Source organism: Peromyscus leucopus, chromosome 1, assembly GCF_004664715.2.
Source record: "Peromyscus leucopus breed LL Stock chromosome 1, UCI_PerLeu_2.1, whole genome shotgun sequence".
Lineage (NCBI taxonomy): Eukaryota > Metazoa > Chordata > Mammalia > Rodentia > Cricetidae > Peromyscus > Peromyscus leucopus.
The window spans coordinates 48,726,392-48,751,465 of record NC_051063.1 but is presented as its reverse complement, the minus strand read 5'-3'; the positions used below and the strand labels follow the sequence as shown (position 1 = coordinate 48,751,465).

At 48.7% G+C, this 25,074-nt stretch overlaps 2 protein-coding genes across 2 annotated transcripts in view; one reads left to right on the top strand and one right to left on the bottom strand.

The window, feature by feature from the left end:
* Ubtd1 (ubiquitin domain containing 1) overlaps positions 1-21,577 on the bottom strand; it is a 61,228-nt gene extending 39,651 nt beyond the window's left edge. Inside the window, exon 1 of the mRNA XM_028889397.2 lies at positions 21,034-21,577. Within this exon, the coding sequence (XP_028745230.1) occupies positions 21,034-21,103 (70 nt within the window). The 5' untranslated portion in view covers positions 21,104-21,577. The remainder of the gene's footprint in view (positions 1-21,033) is intronic.
* A 311-nt stretch (positions 21,578-21,888) lies between these two features.
* Positions 21,889-25,074, top strand: part of Mms19 (MMS19 homolog, cytosolic iron-sulfur assembly component) — a 40,183-nt gene continuing 36,997 nt past the window's right edge. The window contains 1 exon segment of the mRNA XM_028889360.2: positions 21,889-22,040. Within this exon segment, the coding sequence (XP_028745193.1) occupies positions 21,926-22,040 (115 nt within the window). The 5' untranslated portion in view covers positions 21,889-21,925.

Genomic DNA, 25,074 nt, shown 5'->3' with positions numbered 1-25,074 from the left:
TTGGGAGGCTGAGGCAAGAGTATTGTAATTCGAGGCCAGCCTGGGTTATGCAGTTTTCCAGACCACCCTGGGCTGCACAGTATAAGACCTTGTCTAAAACAATAACACATAAGCTAAGCAATACAATCATTAAACAGTACACTTTGAGTTTAAATTGTACTTTAGTCTGATCTAAATCTGTGTTCCTAGCCCCTAAACTTCAAGGTGTCCCTTTGTAGCCTGATCATGGTTAACAAGCCAGTGTGTGCTGCACCTGCTTCAATCTTCTCTCGAGCCCCTAAAATGGCTGCCATCCCCAAACACTTTCAGCACATCCCTTCAGGGCTCTAAGAGAGATGGAAGGTGAAGTTTCAGAGCACACTTCTCTTTCTGACCAATATGCAGATTTAAACACACACACACACACACACACACACACACACACACACACACACACCCGATACCTAGCCGTACTTCACTTGAGAAGTAATGTTGTATAAGGCAAGATTTTGTCAAACTCTACTTCCAATAGTTCTCTTTTTAAGACAATATATTTTCAAAACCTAAAATGTGATTATGATATTGAATTTGTTTTTCAAATGTCACATTTGCCACAGTCCCCAGAGATTACAATCTATTTGTTTCTTCCCATTGACAGTCACCAGTCACAATGACAAGACAAAAAGGGCCTACCTCCAAGAGCAGAAGTAGCCCAAATAAGTACAGAATGTGCATCAGAGGGCACACTGTGGACATGTCAGAACAAGATGGCACCAGAATTTCAGCTGCAAGATTGCTGCAGAGGAAAGTCAAGGGATTCAACAGCTGTTTCTCCTTTAGAAGCCCCTTTGTCAAGATAACATCAAAGAAAGGTCTAGGGCAGTGGTTCTCAACCTGTCACAGGGGTTGCCTAAAACCATCTTGCATATCAGATATTTACACTACAATTCTTAACAGTAGGAAAATCAGTTAAAGGAACAATGAAATTATTTTATGGTTAGGTCCCTACAACATGAGGAACCGTATTAAAGGGTCACAATGAGAACTATTGGTCTAGGGCTTCAGAAGGGCATTTTCCTAGCTGTGAAATGGGCCACTGGTGTGGGAGAATCCACAGTAAAGAGAAATACTCAGACCACTCCCGCCCAAATGTTCTCTGTGTTGCGCAGGGTATGGAGAACACAATGTTCAGCTCCGATAATGACAATGTGGGGTTTCCTCAACTGCGCTAGCAACAATTTGTGACAGTCAACTAGGGAACAGGAGAGACTAGGGTTTAAATGGGCTTTGGAGACATCTGTTCTGCTCTCCTTTAACGCTCCTGCTCCAGTGGGCGGCAAGGACACCACCAAGGATGGGAGAATGGCCATGGGAGTCAGACCAATACAGGTTCCAGTCTGATTCCATGTACTGATGGTGTTGGTGAAATCATATAACATCTCTGAACTTTTAATCTCCCTCACCTGTGAGAGGATAAACATATGACTTAGCTCAGGGGCTTACATGAAAGTAAAATAATACATGTAAAATGTTGCCTAAAAAATCCTACGTGAACACAGGAAGTACTGGTGTTAGCTTTATTATGTCTAATACTAAGGTTGTTTCCCAGTAGGAATTTGGGCAGCTGGAAGGACAGTCAACAGGCACCTGGCAACCCTCTGCTTTTCATTTCCTATTTATTGTCACAAGTGACAACTCTGGTTGAGGACAAGAACAGCCGGGCAGGTCAGGAACACACAGCAGCTGCGTTTTAGGAGAAGTAATATGCCAAGGGGCCTAGTTTGGGAACGGGCTGGCACGGGACTTCAAAGTCTGGCCTGTGGTGGGAGAGAGCAGGCAGCTCCCACAGAGGCTCTGGGAGGGGAAACTGAAGAGAATATCGAAAGAAGCTCTAGGGTGAGGAAGACACGCCAAAGGCAGCGGGGCAGGGACAGCTAGGCTTGCCGGGTAAAGGACGCTGCGGGAGATCCAGAGGAAGAGCAGGACAGTGAGGAGAGAGGAGCTGGGCAGAAAGAATCAGACTGGATGGTGAGGGCAGGGCATGATGGAAAGAACACCACAGCCTTTCCTGAGGCCTGTTCTACCGCCCTAGACTCAATGGGCTCTGGACTTTAGCCAGTATGCTGGTTGCTACCACAACTCACTGTCTCTATCTGGGTCCTCTGCCTAGGCTGGTGGCAAAACCAGATGCAGCATTTCATCATTTCCCCTTTCCTGGTATCTTGGGAACATGAGCACTATGGTTTTCTTAATGGGGAGCAGGCCACGGAGGCCAACATGGAGGGACAGAGGAGTGGCTATAGCTATCGAGTGGCCCTTGCAGCTCCACACCAGGACGTTAAGGGTAAGCATGCCTACCCACAAGTTCTTCTGTACTGCCTTTCTCTCTTGGATGACGGGCTCAGCCATCTCCCTCCCGACCCAGTCCTGCCCTGACTACACACAGTGAGCAGTCATGGGAGACCAACAGAAGTCAGATGAAATGAAAACCTGAAAGGTCACTCAGCCAGGGCTCCACACCACACCCAAGGAACACACAGCAGTATGCCATCTGAAAGGGAGTATGGGGTAGCTTGGTTGGAGCTAGTATCAAGTCACATCTTGGGCCCTTGGGCGTCACTGTGTACCAGCATCACATCAAAGGCCATGCTAAAAAGATGCCTACACCTATAGGGCTTGCCACATACAAAGCTTTGTCACATACATAACCTTTGACTCTCCCCCAGCTCTGTGAGGGACTGGGCAGATATTGTTCCTATTTTGAAGAGGAAGCTGGGGCCACTTGGCCGAGGTCACACTTCCGAAGAAGTAGAGCTGGTGGACGCAAGATCTAATCTCCAGCAGTCTCCCCCTTGACCCCAGAACTTCCTTTTCTGCTTTGAAGACATTGCCTTCTCCCCAGCCTAAGCCAGAAACTACAAACTTTCCGGTGGTCCTGCTCCTTTGAGGAAACAATCAGGGCTCGGGATACAGCTCAGGGGTAGAACACTTGCTTAGGACACAGAGAAGGGCCTTGGTTCCAGCTCCAGCACTACATGCATGTGAACACACACACACACACACACACACACACACACACACACACACACACACACAGAGTCCTCTTCGTACCAAACCTTCCCCAAGTCTCCGACCATCTGCTTCCATGTCCCTAGGCCACCCACTGTTGCAGCTAACCTATCATCAGGTCCTGTAGACTGTCTCCATGGGCTTCTGTACCCCTTGCACTTTAGTCCCAACCCATCCCTCTCTGCCCGGAGCACCCTGTTCTTCCAGGTGGCCTCCATCTTCCCCATCCCTTCCTTTCCATCCCACTCCAGAAGTGCCCTCCCAGGTCCCTGGCATCCAGCTGGTCCCAGTTTCCCCGTGGCTCCCGTTCAGTTCCACAGCTCTGACCCTTAGTTCTGCAGTCACGGTACCCTTCAGGCCTAACTGTCACTGCCCCTCCTCAAAACACATACCTGCTGGTTCCTCCCTGTCCCCTTGCTCTAGCTTGGTTTAGGCCTCCTTCCTAGCCCTTCTCTCTGTTCCTTCATGCAAGGTTCCATTCTCTAGCACACACAGCCTTCTAACTGGAGGAGATGTGAGGACATGTGTTCCTCAACGTCTGCCCTGCCTAAGGCCCTGCAGGGATTCAGTGGCTAGCTACACTGGGATCCCAAGGATGTTGGTACTGATGTGCTAGGTCATGAAACAAGTTGACGGGTAAGAAGGCAGGGACTACCAAGGGGAAAGTCAAGACCAGATGTTCAGAAAAAAAAGAAATGTTCACAGGCCCCCAAGATAGAGCTACCTCCATTCCTGTTCTAGGGGCCAACAGCCTCAGAGCACTCCCGTCCCTGAGATGACCTGGTTGGTTCCTGCTGCCCAGGAGAACTCTGTGGGCACAAAGCTCAGGGAGCCCTGCTCTTTAGCCCAACGGTCCCTGCTGGGCCAGCTTTCTACCAGGCAGGGGGCAAGGCACTGCCAGGGGAGCTGTTCACTGCCCCTGGGTGGCTATGACCCGTTCCCCGCACGCTTGGTTTCCTTCCCAGGATCAGAATTCCTCATGAAGCCCTGCAGGAGCACAGAGCTGCAGAGCCAGGCAGCTCTCAGCTCACCTTTTCTGGAACTGTCCCCAGTCTGCACAGTGTTTGGAGAGGCTGATGCCAGACTTGCTCTGTCTTATGTGACTGCATCCAGACTGGAGTTCAGTAGACCAAAGGTGGAGACCTGACCTGAGCAGGCTCAACCTGACCCTTTAGGAATGCATACTCTGAAGTGGGCAGACCTCTCTCTATCTGAGCATGGCTGGAACTGTGCAGGAACACACAGGACCAGTGAGCCCTGGACAGAAGCAGCCAGAGAGCAGAGAGAAGCCGACAAAGAGCTGAGCAACAGCAGGAATTTCCCCAGGCACCGATCCTGCCTGTAGGTCCTTCTTGCCAAATTAAGCTAGATTCAGTTGGTTTGCATTACTCGTGATCTGGGGGGTCCTAATATAGCTGGGGTCTCCCTTTTAAGCTTTTCCAAGAATACAAAGCAGGTGTTCCACAAAGGTTTGTGGAATGAAGGAAAACTGGCCCCAGATTTGGGCTTTCCTATTTCTGCCAAAGGCACCATTGTACTCCACAAATACGCTACATAAGTGAGGAACTCAGTCAGCCCCAGGCTGCTCAAATTTAATGCACTTTCCTTGCCTAAAATACATCACATCCTCATTTTCATCTCTTCTTTGGAGCAAATCAGCACTAAAAGGAAAGGCAGGCAGGAGCAGGTCAGAAATAACAAGCCTTCAAAGTACAGGCCAGCAGGGCAAACTGAAGCTGCAAACCGTGCCATTCTCTACTGTCCCCACTACAAAGCAACCGCCCCACCAAGCGGTGGTGGTGCACACCTTTAATCCAGCACTCGGGGGGCAGAGGCAGGTGAATCTCTGAGTTCGAGGCCAGCCTGGTCTACAGAGCAAGTTCCAGAACAACCAGGACTACACAGAGAAACCCTGTCTTGAAAAACCAAAACCAAACAAAGCCCTAAAACATTGCCCTGAGATTTCTGCCCTCTACCACATCCCCAATATGTCCAGGATGACCGTCAGTCTCAAACAGGGCCCAAAGCTAAGAACAATGTCAATGTGTCATTAATCCCAGAGTCCACACACAGGCTAGACCCAAGAGTTCTAAGGCTGGAAGACCCATTTAGAGGAGCATTTTGTTTAGTAGTTTTCAAAACGTGCACTTTATAGAACCTGAAGACCTAAGGATAATCTTTGGGGGACCATTCTCCCTGGCTTCTATCAAAGCAGTGTCCATTTGGTTGTATTTATTGAGGCTCCTGTGACTCCATTTGCAAGGGCTGCAGTAGTTAAAAATGTTTTAAGAATCCTGGTCCAGACCAACTCCATCATTCAGAAAAGGAGTCAGAGACTCATGCCTTATGTGGAGGAGACTTGCTCTGGGCTGTTCCTATCATGCCACACCCCCAGCGGACAGCTCAGTCTGAGGTGACCCTGCCAGCATCAGCGGCAGGGTGATGCTGAATGGCCTGACAATGCGGGGCTGTCCTGATGCTGGTCCTCCGCTATATATAGTTTCTCCCCTGAAATGACCTCACACAGTAGAAAGGTCTGCGGTGTGGCCAAACTGGCTGTGTCTGAGTTCAGAGGAGGGCTTCTGGAGAAAGTAGGTGGCAAATGGGGAGGGTCCTCAGGAAGGGGGACAGGAGGTGGCAGCAAGTATTTCAGACAATTCTGGTGAAATTCTTGTCCTTGACCCCTGAAGGATCAGAGGTGTCAGCCTGACATTCTTATGAGGTGGGTGAGTGATGAAATGAGCCCCAAATCTTTTAAAACTTTTTAAAGATTTACTTATTGTATGTGTGTGAGTGTTTTGCTCACACACATAGCTGTGCACCACATTCATGCCTAGTGTCCTTGGAGGTCAGAAGAAGACACTGGAGCTGGAGTTACGGATGGCTGAGAGCTGTAGGTGGGTACTGGGAATCTGCAAGATTCCAGTCCTCTGCAAGTACAAGTGCTGTTAATCACTGAGCCATATCTCCAGTCCCAAGTCCCAAACCTTAAGCGGTAAAACCACCATGGATGACAGGCTCCAATCCTGCTGTTCACAACACCAGGTGCTTAAGTCACTACATGTATATGGTTCCCTTGTACAAAATCCAACAGGGCTTCCCATTTATCCAAACACCTGGATCATTATGCAAGATCTTGGTGTAGAAGAGCAGAGAAAGGGGTGCGTATGTGTGTATGCGGTGGTGGTAGGGGCTAGATAAACATCAAAGGAGAATGTAGACTCTCCGGGTGATGGGAATACAAAGATTTCTTCTTTGGGGGAATACAAAGATTTCTTCTTTGGGCTTCTAGCATTTAATTCACATTTTTGTGTGAAAGCACCTTGCTTTGACAATAAAGAAAACGGTATTGCTTGTTTCTCTACCACGTGCAGCCTCTTTTCAAGTCATCCCCATCTTTCTATAAACTGCCCTTTTACTCCTGCTCTCTGCTCTATTCTAACCCTGCCCTGCCTGCCTCACAGGGAGCAACTCAGGTCGGTCCCGTATACCCGGCGTCTAAGGGACCTCCCCACCTCCCCCCACCTAACTGTCTACATATTGCCTTTGGCTCAACTTGTCTGTACTGTGTCACTCAACGCTTGTCCACACAGTTGCTATGGTGAAATGGTACCCGGCCTGTGCCTTTGTTTCCTCCTTGAGGCAGTCCATAAGCCATCACAGATGATGTGATGGACAAGTATGCCATGGACTCCTGTTTGTGAAGCAGGACAGACTACACAAAGAACACAGGAAGCAGGGCCATACTTCCTTTCAGGTACCGGGACATCCAGTTCATACCACATCTGCACTGACCAGTGGCTTGATCCTCAGACCCCCCAAGTTATTCTCACTGCATCCCCCCCAATACCAGTCCCTTTCCCTTGATGGGTGATTTGGAGAAGCCCGTCTACTCCACTGACACTTCACCTCTATAACTGAGCCCTTGCCTGCCCCCCCCCCATCTACCTACACCCGATCTGGCACAGTATGGTGGAGAGAAACATGAAGAACGAGCCTAAGGCTGCAGCTGCTTCCGGGAAGCAGTCTCTGGGCCGTGGCCCTCATGCCAAAGGGAAGGTGCTGTCAGCTGCAGCAGGCCTTGGGAAGAAGTGTCCGATGGTCAAGGACTGGCCACCTAGGCCTGCCTCTTCCACCCAGCACCTTCAACAGGAGGACAAAGCTGAGCTCAGCTTCAACAGGAAGGGTCAGCTTCAGGTTACAGGCATTCTCCAGAGAATGAGGCTGTCCTTTTGCCGACTGACTCCAAAGGCTAGTCCATCCTGTCTTTGGAGAGACCCCAAGTAACAGGGTGAATAAGAGGAAATGTTTAAAGGATTCTGTTGGACCACGTAAAAATTCACAGGAGCAGTAATTTTCAAGCCAAATCATATCTCCAATCTCCTCAGCAACTGGACCTAGACCAGGTTATTCCAGGAATATCACAGAGAGCCAGACTCAGATGAGCTCTGGGTTCTGTGGAGCAGGCAGGAGAGTTCAGAGAACAGAGAGTAAACAGAAGCTGGCCTGGGGCATAAACTGGCTGTGCAGAGCACTGTGGGCTCCCTCAGGCACTGCCTCCTAGGTTCCTTTGGCGTCTTGGCACTGTGAACTATGGATGTGCCTGGAGGGGTAGGTGTGGGCAGGAGAAAACTGATTTTGAAAAACCAGTCACAGAAACTCAGTATTATTCAGTCTATGACACTGTGAGCTCCGGGAGGAACTGGAGCTAACCCTTTATGTTATGTACCCCTCACTTCTGGCAAGGTAGTTCACAGAGAGGCAGTTTAGCCAGGGTGGTTAGGTACAGCTCCCACACAGCAGCCAAGGATGTAACTCACTAGTGGAGTGCTTGCCTAACATGCACCCAGCCGTGGTCCTCCAAAGTCTTGGTTTCCTCACCTGTTAGGACTCCATTGAAGTGGAATCAACGGGGCCAATACTGCAAGATGGATGAGAAAACTGAAGACTGACTGTTAACACTTGGGAAGGGACTTACCATAAGTATGGTAACAGATTAATCAATTGTACTGACTTCAGTGACAAGGATTCCTGCAGCTTGGGGGCAGGGCTTGGGCAATAAAACAGTGTGTGAGTCTACCAGGCGAGAACAGGGTACTTTTACTAGGAAAAACAAAACACGAACCTTGTGTGTGATATCACAGAGGGTGAGTGTGGCCTGCCCCAGATGCTCCTGCAGTGGCTGTGGGAGGACAGACTTAGGAACGCTGTTATAAACGTACTTTCTGGAACTTTCAGGAGGCACAGCACAAGCACTGGCAGAAGTAGGGTAGTGTTAGTCACAAGTGGCAATGATGCCAGGAAACCAGCTCTACCTGTTTAGAGACCAGTGAGCCCTCTGCTGAAATGGAAGGGAGGCAGGTAGGACAGAGTGGGAACCCGAGGCTGAGAGCGTCAGAAAGAATGGTCTGGAGTCCAAGGTCTTCCATTTCTCACTATGTGAACCCCCTTCCATTTTTCACACAGTAGTTAGTATCACCAAGCCTCTCCCCTACAGTGAAGAAACACTTGCCTGGTTTTTTGGGGGGAGGGGGGCTCTATAAGACAGGTGTAAATGCTTTTATTACATGTAAACCAACAGGACCGGAGCCTAAGTACAGGTGCTGCTTCTCAGGTGTGCAAAGTGGTTCTGGTGACAAAGACTTCCTAAACACCTGAAAGGTCAGAGGGGCGATCGAAGCTGACCTGCATCAGACAAGTATACAAAGCTCCAGGAAGGAACCCCCCAAAGAGTCTCAGAGACTAGAGTTCAGCCAAACTGGAGGGAGGCCCCAGCAAACGGAGTGCACTCCCCAGCTTTGACCTACTGAGCAAGAAATGTCTAAGCCTGTTTGGAGAGAGCCTACAACAGCCACTGGCTGCCGCTGAAATCATCAGCGGGAGAGGCCAGCTGGGAGCGCTGCCAATGATTTGCTACTAATGAGAGTTGAAGTTCTCAAGTTTTTGTGAATGATTCACATTTCAAAAAATGAAGCTGAATTCAAGGCTATCTCCATAATAACATCACTGTCTGGCAACTTGCTTACAATTTGTCTTCCTGAATAAATGGAATTAAAAAGAATGGTAGCTAACCCAAGGAATAACTGAGGAATCAGGTCTGGCATTTGAACATCAGTTGCTTATCTTAACTGGGGGAGGGGTAGATGGAAGACAGCTGCCAAGCACAGAAGAAACAGTAAATAACAACTAACATTACTGTATGTTTAACTGTGCCCTGGGCACAATTCTTTACCCAGAGTAGCTCATTTAATCCTCGTTACAATCCTTTGAAGTAGGTACTGCTTCTCCATTTTACAGATGAAAAAACTGAGAGCTAAAAAAATTCAAATTAACTTGACGAAGATTACATAGCTAATGAGCTAGAGGATCTGGGATAATACAAATAGACACCAAATGAATAAGATATTTACCATAATTACCACAGTTTCCTGTCACCAAAAGAAAGCTATCTCACAATCTTCCTTTAAAGAACTCCAGTGTTTGTGAATCAAGGGAAACTCATGGCCAGTCCTACTGTACACTCGACTGCAGGCAGGACCAGAGGGTGACCGCCAGCAGACTTCCCAGGTCAGAGGGTGAGCTACCCTCTGCTTCCTCTCAACACTGGGGAAGAAAGACAAGACTCAGAGGAACCAGGGCATTACCTTAGTTATCTTCAGTAAGAACCCAGCACCATTCCCTAAAATGGACGTGGGCACTTAGCTGATCCCTCCCACTCATTATCACACTTAACCCCTGAGTACTCTAAATAGCTACTCTGGTCCCCACTTTACTGATGCAGAAACTGAAGCTCTGCCCTGAGGTTTTCACACAAAAGAAAGCAGTGGAGGAGCTCGAGAGATGGCTCAGCGGTTAAGAGCACTGGCTGCTCTTCCAGAGGTCCCAGGTTCAATTCCCAGCACCCACATGACCTTCTTCTAGCCTCCCTGAACACCAACATACAGACACACATGCAGGCAAAACAGCCATACACATTAAAAAAAAAATCTGGGACAGTTTAGGACCCTTATCAAGTCTCAGTGCCTGCAAGGAGAAAAGTGATTCCTGCCCAGCCTACCTATCAGGAAGGCTGTGGGGGATCAAACAGTACACAGTGGTTGAGAAAGCACTTTGAAAACTACAAAATGCTGAGCAAAGCAAGGGATCATTCATCTTACTAATCACAAAGAGTGACGCCTGATTCTGCAAGCACTTTGCTAATGTGACTCTCTCTTGCTTCTTTTCCCTTGGGAGTAGGAGAATAATTCAAAGGCTGCAAAGCGTGGGCAACTCCTTTCTTCAAGTCCCTGGCACCTGGGAGTTGGAAAGTGGGGGTTCACTCTGGGAGAAGGCGGAGGAAGTAAGAGCATTTGCATTCTATTGGTGTTTTTCTCTTTAGGATCAGGATCTTGGCTGGGATTCCATCGCCTCCAGCATTAAGCCCTCAAACAACAGTCCTGGCACATCTATCAAGTACCTACTATGTGCCAAGAGGATGATGGCTGGGCTTTTCTGCCTGTGAAGGTATGGTCTGGGGCCAGGAAACTAGACAAGGTAGAATGAGCAAGGGCAGGGGGGAGCTCTCCATCATGGAGTTGTATAGACCTCACAGCTGTCAGCCTGGCCACTTCCCATGGGCTGGTTAGGCTGCAGCAACACACATGCTCCGTGGGCATGAAATTAAGAGTTCAGAGCCTTGTCAGGCGGTGATGGTACATACCTTTAATCCCAGCACTTGGGAGATAAAAGCAAGAGGATCTCTGAGTTCGTGGCCAGCCTGGTCTAATGATCGAGTATCAGGACAGTCGGGGTACATAGAAAATGCTGTCTCAAAAAACAAAAACAAACAAAAAGAGTTCAAGGCCTCAGGCTGGATTCTGTTGTTACCTCTTCTCAGTACTATGACCACCATCAACTACTTTGCCTTCCTGGCCATGGTATCAACAGAGAAAACTGTTCCCACAGGTAAAATAGAAGACAAAATGATTGCCGGGGCGGCGCCCAGCCCTAGGGAGGCAGAGCCAGGCGGATCTCTGTGAGTTCAAGGCCAGCCTGGGCTACCAAGTGAGTTCCAGGAAAGGCGCAAAGCTACACAGAGAAACCCTGTCTCGAAAAACCAAAAAAAAAAAAAAAAAAAAAAGAAGAAGACAAAATGAGATAAGGCCTGTGGGGTCGGGGTGTTAGCAAGACACTTGGAGATAAGTGTAGTGGTGCACACCTTTGATCCTAGTACTCAGGAGGCAGAGGCAGGTAGTTCTCTGACTTCGAGGCCAGCCTGGTCTAAAGAGGGAGTTCTAGGACAGCCAGGGCTACACAGAGAAACCCTGTCTCAAAAAAATCACCACCAACAAAGAGCAGCAAAGAAACAAACTACTTTTGTTTCTGTTTTGTTTTGTTTTGTTGAGATAGGATCTCAACATGTATCCCTGACTGGTCTGGAACTCATGTAGACTAGGATGGCTTCATATTCATGAGCCATCCTCTTGCCTCTGCTTCCCTAGTGAGAGACCCCCATGACTGGTAACATAAACGAGAGGCTGGAAGACTACAACTTCCAGCCCACCCTGGGCTACCTAATGAGTTTGAGGCCACTTTGAGCTAGATGGTAAAGCTCTGTCTCAAGAATTTAAAAATAACATTAAAACCAGAAACAACGAAAGTGGTTCTTTTTCTCCTACTCAACGAGACAATGGTGTCCGGGAGCCTGAGCTCTGACATCGCAGCTCATCGGGCTTCACTGCGGTGCTGCAAAGAGCTGTGTGGCCTTAGACAGCAAGGCTCTCTCTCAGGGACTGTTTCTTTAAAGGACGATGATGGCAGCCTTGGGTTGTGAGGATTCACCTGGATCCTGCACCTGATGCTCCAGGAACATGGTGTGCCCCGGAGGACCTCCTGCTAGCTGAATCTCTGCGTCCTCAAAAACAACAAACTTACAGCCTCTGGGCTCACCTGTCAGGTGCACACTCCTTGCTGACTCTCAGGCAGGACCCAGGCTTAGGCTCTGGAAAAAACACACAGTTCACTCTAGGCTCCTAGAACAAGGCTCTCAGAAGAAACGGGAACACACGAGGCATTCCGCTGCTGTCAGCCCCACACAGACACAGGACTGCAGAGGATCCAGTCCCTTTCCTGATGGGCTGTCCTGAGGGCCATTAAAAAACAGGCTTGAGGATGGTGCAAGTGTGATGCACACAGAGCTCAAGTCTCCCTCCTGAACACGTTGAAAGTACGGGAGATGCTATCCTTGAAGGGGGGAAGGGCATGTATGGCCTTGGGTGGCCAAGTAGCTTGCCAAGTAGCCAAAGCCATGGGACACAGCCTACCTTCCCCATGGGAACCACAGGTCTACCCACCCCTGTTGTCTGCAAAAGGAACAGACAAGTGGCTCTCTAGGCCTGAGTAAGATGACCCTTTAGAAGCCAGCTGGATTATCAGAACACAGAAATGTATCTACCCCAACTGCCGGCCATGGAGTTAGAAACCCAGAAGCAAGCCAGATTCTGACTGACCAGAAGAGAGGTTGGCCTACACACAAGCCCATGCATTGTACCCTCTGGAATACCCCTCAGGCTTCAAGTTTGAATCTACTGCCCTTTCTCTAGACCTAAGAAGCTCTGCTGTCTGTGTCCCTGGGACACTGGAGGGGCACCTGAGCCCACCAGAAATGTCCATTAGCTTGGGTATTTTAAAGACACATAAGCAAAACAGCAGGCCAATGAGGTATTAGTCCTCTTTGTGAAAAGACACTCTGACACATGATACAATATGAATACTGAAAATATGCTAGTCAGGCATGGTGCCACACTCCTGTAATCTTAACACTCAGAAGGCCGGGGCAAGGCACTGAACAGATATGAGTTCATAGCCAGCCCAGTCTGAGCTACTGAGTGAGACCACCTCCAAAAACCAAGGCAGGGTAGCTGAGGGTCGAGCACTTGCCTGCCTGTGTAAGGTCCTGGATGTCGTCCTTAGTACCATTAAAAACTAAAGGACAGGCCAGGCGGTGGTGGCACACACCTTTAATCCCAGCACTAGGGAGGCAGAGGCAGGCAGGTCTCTGTGAGTTCGAGGCCAGTCTGGTCTCCAAAGCGAGTTCCAGGAAAGGCGCAAAGCTACACAGAGAAACCCTGTCTCGAAAAACCAAACAAAAAACTAAAGGACATTTTATATTTGTGTGTGGTTAACCATAGGGGTTTTGTTTGCTTGTTTTGTTTTGTTAACCCAGGCTGGCCTCAGACTTGCTATGTAGCCTAAACTGACCCTGAACTCCTGATTCATGTGTCTCCACTTCCTGAATGACCCATCTTAACTAGATTGCTTGTTTTTGGTTTTGTTTTTATTGGAAAGGGGGAAAGGGACCACAAATTTCCAGGAAGAAGACTGAGCAAGGGTCACAGGTGGAAACAGCTCAGCAGTGGAGCCGTGTGGGTGGGGGGGGGGAGGCGGAGTCCTCAGCCCTAGAGCCTAGAGCTCATATTCTCAGAGGCTCAGGAACTAACCAGGTAGGATGACTTGACTTTCCTTCTGCCCATCACTCTTCTCCCACCCAGAACTCTCTTCTTTCTAATCGAAAGCTTCTGAGGCCTGTTGTGATCCCCACGCCCACTAAGCGGCTGCTTTACAAACACAAGGAGTACTTCAACAACCCAAAGTTACAGTATGTTCTCTATCTACCTTGCTCAAGGAGAAGCTCAATCATTTCAGTGATTCCCATCCAAAAATAGGTTTTAACTAGATCTATTATAGTTTTGCACCTTAAGAAGAGTAAGCTTCAGTGATCTAAAGGGGAAAAAAAGTCGCTGGATATGTCTGTCTTCGTAAAAATCCTCTAACTTTGAGTAGAAACCTTTGAAGTTCACAAAGCCTTTTTCAACCAGGGTGTCATGCCAGTCTTATAAGCTCTGTCAGAGGTCAACAGAGAGACAGTCTCTCTATTACACTAACGGGGAAACTGAGGCTTAAAGAGATCAAGAGGCTTACCCAAAGCCATACAAACAACTAGAATGGAGAAGAGAACCAAAGCCTCATTTCCCACCAATGCCAGATGAAAGCCGGGACTGGGACCATGTAGCCACAAACAGAATTTAAAATTATTTTGCTCACTTCGTCCTCATAAGTTCTTCTTGTGGCAGTGGACTAGAAGCATTGTCACATACGGACATCCACGTATGTGTACAGCTTAAGATACACATCTATACAGAGAGGGTCAGCCAAGCATGAGACAAATGACCTACCCCACAAAACCAATCATGAGTGTAGCAAGAGACTAAATGCTCCCTCCTTTTTGAATACATCTGACCTTGACTACTTCATGCTTCTTGACCTCAACACAATCCATACCTGACAGAGCCCAGGCAGTTTTGATACAAGTTGTACCATATTTCTGTGAACCAGGCAGGAAGCAGACATACCTTTGTTCTCCTTTTTAACAGCTGGACAAGAAAAAGGAGGTTAAAGAAATCTCTAGGTTTCTTTTCAGCTCTGAAATTCTATGATTCTAAAAATGCTCTAACAAATCAATGGTGAAGAGGTCTGCAATCCACATTACTTAACTTCCTGCCTCACATTCTATTGGGCCGCCTCTTCCCTGCCCTGAGTTAAGGACTTCGAACACCAGGTGAGCCTACACATCAAACAGGAGTGCTCCTGGCTGGTTAGGACCCTCCAGGGGCTCTGCTCTAAGATGGCTCCTACCTGCCAGTATGAGGCTCCCACTGGGAATCACACCTCAGGTACTAAAAGGCTTATCCATTCCCTGGTAAGGGGCATGCTGGTCCTAGGCCACTCTGAGGTTGTAGACCAAGTCCCTTCCTCAAGATACCTGCTCTAACACAGGCAGGCTCATTTGGATCATCTACAGATCCCACTAACTGTTACATACTAATTTCATCCAAGAAATATTGATTAAGCGTTAAGTTAGGCATTGCTCTTGGCACTATACAGAGTAAGGGGGCCCAGTCAGTCTTAGGTGATGGTATGGATTATGGAGGAAAACAGACCAGGGAAGGGAAACAGATAATGCCAAGGGCAAAGGGAAGAGGACTGGTGTTCAAAAAGGATGATCTGGGAGGGCTAAGGAGAGGACGGGACTATTGCAGATTTCAAGGGTCTGGGGAGGGAAATGAAGAGAGCAGATGCCTAAGGAAAAGTGAATGGGTGTCTTGTAGGCCACCACAAAGACGATGAACAAGCTGGGGAGTCACAGAAGGGCTGAGTAGGGGAGTAACAAAATCTGACTTAGGGGTCACAGCATCACTGGCTGCTGTGATACAGTCTGCCAAGGAGGCCAAGGAGGCAAAGGAGAAAGCGGGAAGGTCAGCTGAGAGGGTGAGGAGGGCTTGCTTAGCTGGGGGAAGGTGGTGCTACAGCAGGAGAGGCAGGGTCAGCACACAAGGAGGCCAGAGCCAGCAGGACCTATTGATTAAATGGATATAGAGCCTGAGACAGGGAAACCTGAGAGTTTTGGGGGTGTGGACAACTGAGAAATGACATCACCAATGCCTGAGACAAGAACAACTTGGGGGGCGGTAACAGAGAAGCAGGGAGTCAGTCTGGTTTGGATGTGTAAATGTGAGAAACCTTTTGAATGTAGAGATGTAGAACAAATAGAAAAATCTTCAAGGCTGGAGTTGGAAAGGATGGACTGATGTTATAAACATGGGAGTCACTAGCATATATAATACATAACTATAGGCATGATCATACAGGATTCACATGGGTAATCATGTGTCATTTTCTTGTGTGATTATTATCTGTACCCCCCAAGACTGTAAGCTGTGTGTAGCCAGGGATCAGGCCTGTCCACAGCCAGCAAGGTGCCTGGCACTCAGTAAATATGTACTGAGCAAATGGAGAAGCTGTTCAATTATTCCTTTAAGACTAGCCACAGCCCCCACAAGAAGCAAACTCTCTGCAACCACAGAGCCGAGCCCAGCCAGGCTGAAACAGGGTTCAGGGCTCCCCCCCCCCCCCGGAGCTTTAGAGTACAGAATGCAAGTGGAGGCACTAGGCACATCACAGGGGCAGACATGTGGGTTTCAGCCCTGCCACATTCTCACAGGGTGGGGCCCCACAACAGACTGTCCTGCTCTGCCACCTCGATTTCTCTCTGCCATGGCTGGGACCCAGTGGCTTCACCCAGTTCCTGGGCAGGATACTGATCGACCTGAGTTACTGTGTGGAAAGTACCCTCCACAGGAATAAATTCTCGAGTAGTCTTGGAAGTAGCCAGGAGAGCCAACACCTACAGAAAGGGAACCTGAGCCTACTCAGGTTGTATTCAGAACGACAATTTAAAAAAAAAAATACTGTTTTGTTTTGTTTTTTGGCTGTTTTGAGACAGGGTTTCTCTGCGTAACTCTGGCTGTCCTGGAATTTGCTCTTTAGACCAGTTGGCCTCGAACTCACAGAGATCTGTCTGTCTCTGCCTCCTGAATGTTAGGGTTAAAGGTATGTGCTACCACGGCTGGCTAAAAAGTACCTTTAAAAATTGGCTACATAATAAGAAAAATTAATGACTATGTCTCAAAAAACATTTAAAAATACATTAGTTTCTTTGAAATCTGTAGTTATTACCCAAAGAAAATTTAAAATGTCACTAAATGAAGAGTACTATAAATGCATGGTATTCCTTTCCCCAGCCATTAGCATTCAGATAAGTTCCCAATGGGAAATGAGACAAATGTGGCTAGTAAACACTACTTATCTGGGGGCTGAGAGGTGGCTATCCCATCTATATCCCCAAGAACCTGAGCTCAGTGCCAGCACCCACACTGGATAGCTCCAACTGCTAGTATCTCTAGCTCCAGGAGATCCAACCATCTTCTGGCCTCTGTGGGTATCCACAGACACAAACAGAACACACATAAATAAAATCAAAATAAACCTTAAAAACAGTATTTATTTCTATTTTAAAAAAATGACAATCAGGCCAGCAAGATGGCTCAGTGGGTAGGGTCTTCCTATCACTACTGACTGCCAGAAACTACATGGTAAAGGAGAGAACAGACTCCAGCAAAACGTCCTCTGACCAAGATTCCTCACCCAGGGGCACTGAGTCCGTTTCACTTGTCAAATGACTGAGAAGACAGAATTAAGACAAAGGGTGGCACTGTGAGTCACCTTTCACTCCAGTACCTCCAGTTTGGAACAATCACCTTTCGGAAGAAGATAAAGCAGCAATAATGACCTTGAATAACTCTGTCCCCTGCTGACACATTAGAAATGTGGCTCAGAGAGGCATGTTGATCTGTCTAGATCAGAGGCCTAGGACTAGACTTCAGGATCTTTCCATTTTTTTGTTTTGGTTTTTGAGACACGGTCTCACCATGTAACCCTGGTTGGCCCGAAACTAAAACTGTAAACCAGGCCAGCCTCAAACTCACAGATTCTCCTGCCTCTGCATCCAGAGTGCTGGACTTCGAGGTGTGTGCCACAATGCCCAACCTCTCTCTCTCTCAAAAAAAAAAAGGCATCTATTTGTGTGCGTGCGTGCGTGCGTGCGTGTGTGTGTGTGTGTGTGTGTGTGTGTGTGTGTGTGTATGTGTGCACTGTCCAGACATGAGCACAGAAATCAGAGAATAACTATCAGGAGGCCATCTCCTATCATGTGGGTCTCAAGGATTAAACTCAAGGGGCCAGGCTTGGTGCCGAGTGCCTTTACCTGCTGAGCCATCTTATTGGTGTCCCGTCCCAACTCCCCCCAACCCCCCATCCCCAAGCTCCACCCCCCCTTTCTATGTCTCTGTTCAGGGTTTCTTTCCATTCAGAACAAAGGAAAGCAAAAAGTTACTGTTCACTTACTGTTCAGTTATGGGGAAGGGTCAGGCACACCCATACCCAGTGATGGAGATTCAATGGAGGGCTCTTCATATTCTAGGCCAGGATTTTACCTCTGAGCCACCCCCCACCTGGCAGTTCTAGACATTAGTCTTACAACATGAAACTCTGTCCCTGTCAAAAGTAAACTGCAGATATTACAGGATGCTAAGTACATGCTGTGAAGTTAAGAGGGATTCCTTCCCTCGTACCAAATCTGCCATCCTCCAGAGTAGCCCCTGGCTTTGGATTTTATGAATAAAACTATTCATAGTAGGGTCCACAGAATTAAAAGAACCATTCACTGGCAGGTTAAAAAAAAAGTAGATATACTTCAGCAAAATGTTTGCATAAAAGATTAAAGCAGCAGGCTGAAGTCAGGTTAGCTACAGTAACAAAACCAAGTGCTTCCTCTGTGGGAGCCGCTGTGCTAAGTGCTGACTGTGTGCACACACGGTCGTATGACTGATGAGTGACAAAGGCAGACCAGAGCACAAGGAAAAGATAGAATCCAGGTCTCCAGGCCTACAGTGCGGCTGCTGATAGAAGACTGTCAACTTCAAAGACATGACTAATAATATAGAACAGATAATTGTTAAATAGGTAGCACAGGTAATGTGTCTGCAGGAGTTCTCAGAAGCAATCCTTCTGCGGGGGACCGTGGCGCTGCAAGGCAGGGCGCTGCAAGGGACATGGATATGAGCAGAGTATGTGACACAGATGCATGAAAATGTCAGAAATCAAACCCGTTATTTTGTATGCTAATTAAATTTTTTTTTAAAGAAGATAGGATGTAGATCCCAGCACTCTGGACACTGAGAGTTCAAGGTGAACCTAGGCTACATGGCTATACTAGCTACACAGGGAGTTCTAGGCCAGTCTGCTTGTCTATATAGCATGGCTCTGTCTTGAAAGAAAAGAGGATGGACAGATGAATACAGGAGCTGAGGTGTACTCTGAAGAAAGGCTCTCATAAAGGAGAAATGGTACATGCAAACACTGCTGGTCTTATGTCAGTGAAGAGGAAGCAATCCAGTTCTAAAAGGACAGGCCAGACTTGTACAGTCTTGAAATTTAAAGGTCTTGTAGAGGTAGATGGTACAGAGATTTTTTTTTTGTTGTTTGTTGTTTGTTTTTTAGAGACAGGGTTTCTCTGTGTAGACCCAGCTGTCCTGGAACTCACTCTGTAGACCACGCTGTCCTCGAACTCATAGAGATTCACCCGCTTCTGCCTCCTGAGTGTTGGAATTAAAGGCATGTGCCACCACTGTCCGGCCAGAACATTTTTTGAACATAAAAACTACAGTCTAGACACACCAGCGGCTTCTAGATGAACACTGTGTGCAGGTACCAGATGAATGACTGATGGAGAGCTCCCAGGAGAACTCAGTGCAGCTTAGAGGAAGAGATGGGCTCGAGAAGGCATGGAAACAACCAGGACGGGAGAGGAATGTCTGCAAGACCCGCCATGGAAGAACTGGCAGGCTCTGTGGCTGGCTGACAGAAGACAAGACAAGTCAGGTGAGCAAGGAAGGGCAGAACTTCATTTAGAGGGGTTGAACCAGGATATCCACAGTACCTATGTCCGCCTAGACACGGGGGTCCGGGAATCAAGCTAGTAACTAGGAGACAGGAGTATTTCTGATGAACAAAGGGTTGTGCAACTAAATAATTTATCTCTGGGAGGGAGTGTAATGAGAAAACTCAGAATGTCAAAGGTACTAAGCCACAGGTATCCTCAATCTAGCAGGTGAGGGAGGGGAAGAATAATCAAAAAGGAAAACAGCTACAAAAAAAAATTATAAAGAAAGGAAGCCAGAATATGGATAAGTGGACAAAAGAAGTGGTGGGAGTCTGAGATAGGAAAGGGTTGTCAACCATGAAAACATGCTGCAAAATCAAGGACAGAGATTGATTATAAATAAGAAGTATTTGTTGATTGATTGAATGAATGAACAGAAGTCCTTGGTCAGAAGAATGGCCAGGGTTGCTTTCAAGAGGATTTTAGTAAGTTTTACCCCATCCTCCTATAAAAGCCTTTCTGCCTGCACAAGTCATCCTGCCTGCACAGACTGCCTTCCCTGCTTCCCCCATGGTTCTCTCCATCCTCCTTCCCAGTTTCCACAAGCAAAACAACACACCTTCAGTGTCAAAGCAGACAGGAAACTCCAACTAGAGTTTCCACTTCATTAACAACTGCGCCTGTGGCTCCTCTTACATAAAGGGGTATGTGGTAACAAGGAGGAAGAAGACACTGGATTCCAGCCCCGGTTGAACTACTAACTAGCTGTGTGACTTAGGAGAAGCTGATTAACTTCTCTGGATTTGAGTTGTTACACAGAAGGGAGGTAGATCTGGAAATTCAGACCAGGGTTGAAGGTCCCTTTGTGCTCCACAGATTATCATTTGCATAAGTTCTTTGCAACACCCTCAGAGAAGTGAATACAAGACCCAGAGAAATGACCCTCAGACGTAGCGCCAAGACCGGAGGGGTGCACCAAGAAAGTGAAGACAGCGCTCTTGGCGCTTCGCAGACAGCCAGAGAGCAGATCTCATTCTCATGGCTGAGAGGGATCCCATTCCAAGGGCTGAGAAGGCTTGACGACACTCACCCCGCACCCCACCTTTCCTAGACTCCCAGACGGCCAGGAGGCTCTAAAAAGCCCTGCGGAGGGGTGGGGAGGGAAAAAGATTTCTATCCTATGGTCCAGCACTGCTTTTGCAAGTCGGATTCTCGCAGACACGATCTGCAGCCCGATAATGACACAGTGACTCTCTGGAAGGAGCGACTGTGTTCGCCTCGCTCGCTCCTACTTCTGGGGACGCAGGCTGCCCACGCCGCGCCCCGGCCGGCCGCCGGCCGACCCCGGCCGGGGCTGCCAGACCAGCGGCGCACTCGCCCGGCCCCCTCCGCCGGCCTCGCCGCGGTCTGGAAACATTTCCTGCCCCCGCCCCAACCCCCAGCTTCCCGGTGGGAGCGAGTTGGCCTCGCAGCCGGGTCAGCGCTCGCAGTTACCCCAACTCGCTTCCCAGCCAACCCTCGCCGGGGAGGGCCCCGTCTGGCTCCGAAAAACCAAGGGGAACCTAGGCGCCGAGCACCGAGGGAGGTCGCTCAGGAACCCCAGGGTTCGGGCAAGGCAGGGGCCAACTGGCGGCGCGCCGGGACCCCGCTGCCTTTCCTGGTGTTACCTGCTCGCTTGCGGGGGTGTCCCGGAGCAGCCGGCCTCTCCCGGCGCTGTCTCCCCACGCAGTTGCCCATGCTGGCTTCTCAACCGGTCCCCATGCACCGGAGACGGCAGGCGGCCGGCTGCTCCACGCTGCTGCCCCAAACCGCGGCGTCCCGGGGTCAACGGCTCCCGCAGCACGACATCGGGAGCTCCTGGATCTCCCTCGGGGCGCGCTCTGCCCGACGCCGGCTTCGCCACAAACTTTGCGGGCCAGGGGAGAGGGAGGTGGCCAGGCCAGGGGGGCCCGCGACAGTGGCCGGCCAGAGACCAGCCGGCTGGAGGGGCGGAGGGAGGGGGCGGACACCGCCGCAGCTACTCCTGGATCGCTCGCGGCTCCCAGCTGGGGCCGGCCCCCCGGAGCCTGTCAGTCACCTGCCTAACCCCGCCCCGGCCCGGCCCCGTTCCCTTCCTCCCGCTCGGGGTGCCCGTGCCACCGCCGCCGGCGGTCCCAGGTGCGCATGTGACCGACAGCGCCGCCCCTCGGGCCGGGCCTGGTTTTCTCATTGGCTTCCCCCCGGGTGCGTACCGCCCCTCGGCCCCACCCAGCCAGGTGCCCGCCCTGCCGTCTGTCTCCCGGGGAGAGCGGCCGGGAATTATGCGCCCTCAACCGCCCCGGCTGCGTGCCCAGCAGTCGCTTCCCCTCCTCGTGCCGCGCCCCGGCCCAGGCCCCGCCCTCAGGGGAGGGGCCGTTGGGTCCCTGGAGGAACCGCCAGGCCCAGAGCCGGCAGGCACGTGACCTGGGAGCGCCCCGCCCCCGAGGCCCGCGCCCAACTATTGGCTGTGGAGGCGCGTGCGCGGAGAGGCTCAGCTCGTGGCCACGCCCACTTCCCCTCCCACAGTGTCTGGCTCGCGTCATGGCTGCCGCCACCGCTCTAGAGGAGGCGGCGGCGCCTATGAGCGCCCTGTGTGGCCTCGTGCAAGACTTCGTCATGGGCCAGCAGGAGGGCCCGGCTGACCAGGTGGCTGCAGGTATGGAAAGCAGCGTCGCGAGGCTTCCGCGGGGGCCCGACCGTAGGAAGCGGCCTCAGCACCAGCGCGCGGCGGGAAGGGAGTCAAGGGAGAGGTGATTGTGATTGGTCCTCTGGTTGCTCGGCCCGCACCGTGAGCGCTGCAGCCCTCACAAGTTGGAGAGTCGCTTACATCTTCCTTAAAGCTTCCTTTACATTCTGCATCTTGCTGTAGTCCATAGAGAATCATTACATTCTCCGACGACGACCCGCTCCCCTCCCCAGGCCCAGCGAGTGCAAGAGACGTGTAGGGCACAACCCCCCGGAAGTGGAGCTGGGACTTGGACTCGTGTGTTCAGGTCCAAACCAGGTGCTCGCACCGTGGGACCGCGTTGTTTGTGGAGTGTTAAAGCGAGGAGGTGCAGGTTTGAAGGGTTACGCCTGGGTCTCCTGCCACCCTGGAAGTAGCATGCGCCACAGCTCTCTTGAGTAGTTGTAATTAGAAGGAGGAGGAGGAGAGGAGCCAGTCTGGGTCCGGGTCGGTGGGCGGGTAGATGTCTAGTGTTACAATTAAGGCTTCACTTAGGTGTCTTAGTGGGGTTTTTGATAAGTTAGCTTTACGACTTTTAAAAATAGCTCATTTGTTTTCTTCCCAGAGTTCCAGTTTCAGGAATCCTTAGTTCTGACTTTATCCAGGATTTGAACAAATAAAATTCCAGGACAGGAAGCCTCGGAATTCTTTCCGAATGTTGAACGTTAGGATGCCTTCAGAGTCAGGTTTTAGAAATAGAGTAAAAAATCGATATAAATGCCTGTTTTCTTAAATTATTTTTGGACGTTTTGTGTGTTTGGGAGAAGTTTCTTGTGCAAATCGAGCAGATTAACTTAGAAAATATGAGAAATGAACAACTGCTAGAAATATGTGCTGGTCCTTAGCAATATTCTCCTTTTGTTCTGCCATTCTGTTATTACTGAGCACGTACTTTTCACCCCTCATGAAAAGGATTGAGAACAAAAGTACAAATTAAATTATATCTATGGACACAAAAAGATTATAATGTAGTGAAAGAGACAGCTGTGTGGTGAGAAGTAAGTATATGGTGGTTCGTATGAATTAAGGGACAAAAATGTCTGCTATTGACTGTGCTTGGTGGTTCATGCCTTTAGTTCCAGAATTTGGCAGGAGGATGGCAAGTTTGATAGTGAGTTCTAGGCCAGCCTTGGCTGCAATGTGAGCTCCTATCCCCCCCCCCCCCCCCCCCCCCCGCCAAAAAAAGCCTGCTACTGTTTAAGCTTATAACATTTTACAACTTTATCAAGTATAGTCTGTTATGGGGTATTATTTATTATTTGTTTGTTTGAGACAAGGTGTCTCTCTATAGCCCTGGCTGTTCTAGAACTCACTCCATAGACCAGGCTGACTGGCCTTGAACTCAGAGATCCACATACCTCTGCCATCCTGAGTGCTGGGATTGAAGTCATACAACACCACTGCCCAGCTTAAAGAATTTTATAAGGATCACACATCTACTACTTAGAGCCTATCGTCAACATTTTTTCTGTACTTTGAATTATCACATACCCATTTAAACTGCAGAGATCAATACATTTATTTCTAAGTACTTTGGCATGTTTATCATTGACTAATGTTTGTTTATGGCTTATTTGGGGATAAAATTTATATCCAGTGAACTATATTGGGAACATTGTTTTTCACAGCGGTATATATTTAATCCCACCCCATTCCAAGATAGAGGATGTTACTATGTTAATGTTAATTTGTAACTGTTTTTCCACATTTGTGCACTCTAGGACAATAAATTTGTGGTTTTTGTGGATTCATAACATCTTGAAAAGATGATTTAAATGACTTCCTACATTTTTGTAGAATATATTGTTTATGTCTTTAAAAAAAAAAGAGCCTAAACTATCACATGGTTTAAAATGAACTCCGTTGAACCTGTGTGAATGAAGCCTGTTGTAATATATTCCTCTTAATTTAAAAGTTAGTGCAGAGGCATAGTAACCAGCAAGACTGAATGGTTGATAGAGCTGGATTCTATTTAACCTTGGATCTGAATGACCTGTTGTAGGTAATAGGGCTATGTTTAGCTCTTTTATCAAGAGCCTGTAAATGAAAGGAAATGTAGGAAGGAAATTATGGAATTTATGAAAGGAAATTTAGTTGGTATTCCCAAACTTCAATCATAGTTGTTAGGTTATGGGACGTTGTCAAGTTTGAACTATTCCCAGAGTATGATGCGCTTTCTCTAGCCTAAGTCAATCTGTGTTCATTACTGAACGCATCAGCTTTTGACGCAGCAGCTCTTTTACTAGTTACAAATGCAGAAGGAATGACCTGTGATCACAAAGGAACTGCCAACTTTGTTTTGCACCTGATGGTTTCTGGTGGAAACAGTTGTCAGCTCCCAAGAACCTGCAAGTACTAGAAAGGAAATGACTTGGCAGCACAGGAATTAAGGCCTTTCAGACAGGCATTCAAAGACAGCCAGTACTTGATCCTAGCCTTTATTCTCACCACTGACCTCTTGGACACTTAGTTTCAGGAACCAGCCTTCATTCTCCATTTCCTGAGTGTTTTCCTTCCAGTTCCTTCTACTAGCTATATCTAATCCAAATTAGACCTCCTACTCAAGGCCTGGTTCAAGTGCTGTTCCCCCAGTATTTCCTTGTTACCCTGGCCAGACAACATGTCCCTTCAGACTCTAATAGACTTCTCACCCACTCATGCACTCACTAGCAAAATTGTTTCACAGGTATATCTGTATACATAACCACATCTACCCACAGAGTCTCCTGGAACATAAGTAGACACACCATAGAACTACTTAGGGGCCAAAGAGGTGGCTGAGTGAGTAAAGGATACTTGATATCCTGAGGTCAGCCCTCTGGACACAAATGGAGAAAAGAGAGAACAGATTCTTGTGTATGCTGTGGCACACACACAAGATGTAAAAAGAAAAGTTTTTGTGACTAGAATTAAAGATGCTGAAAGAATCTTTGGAATTTGAGCTATAAGACTCAAAGGCAATAAA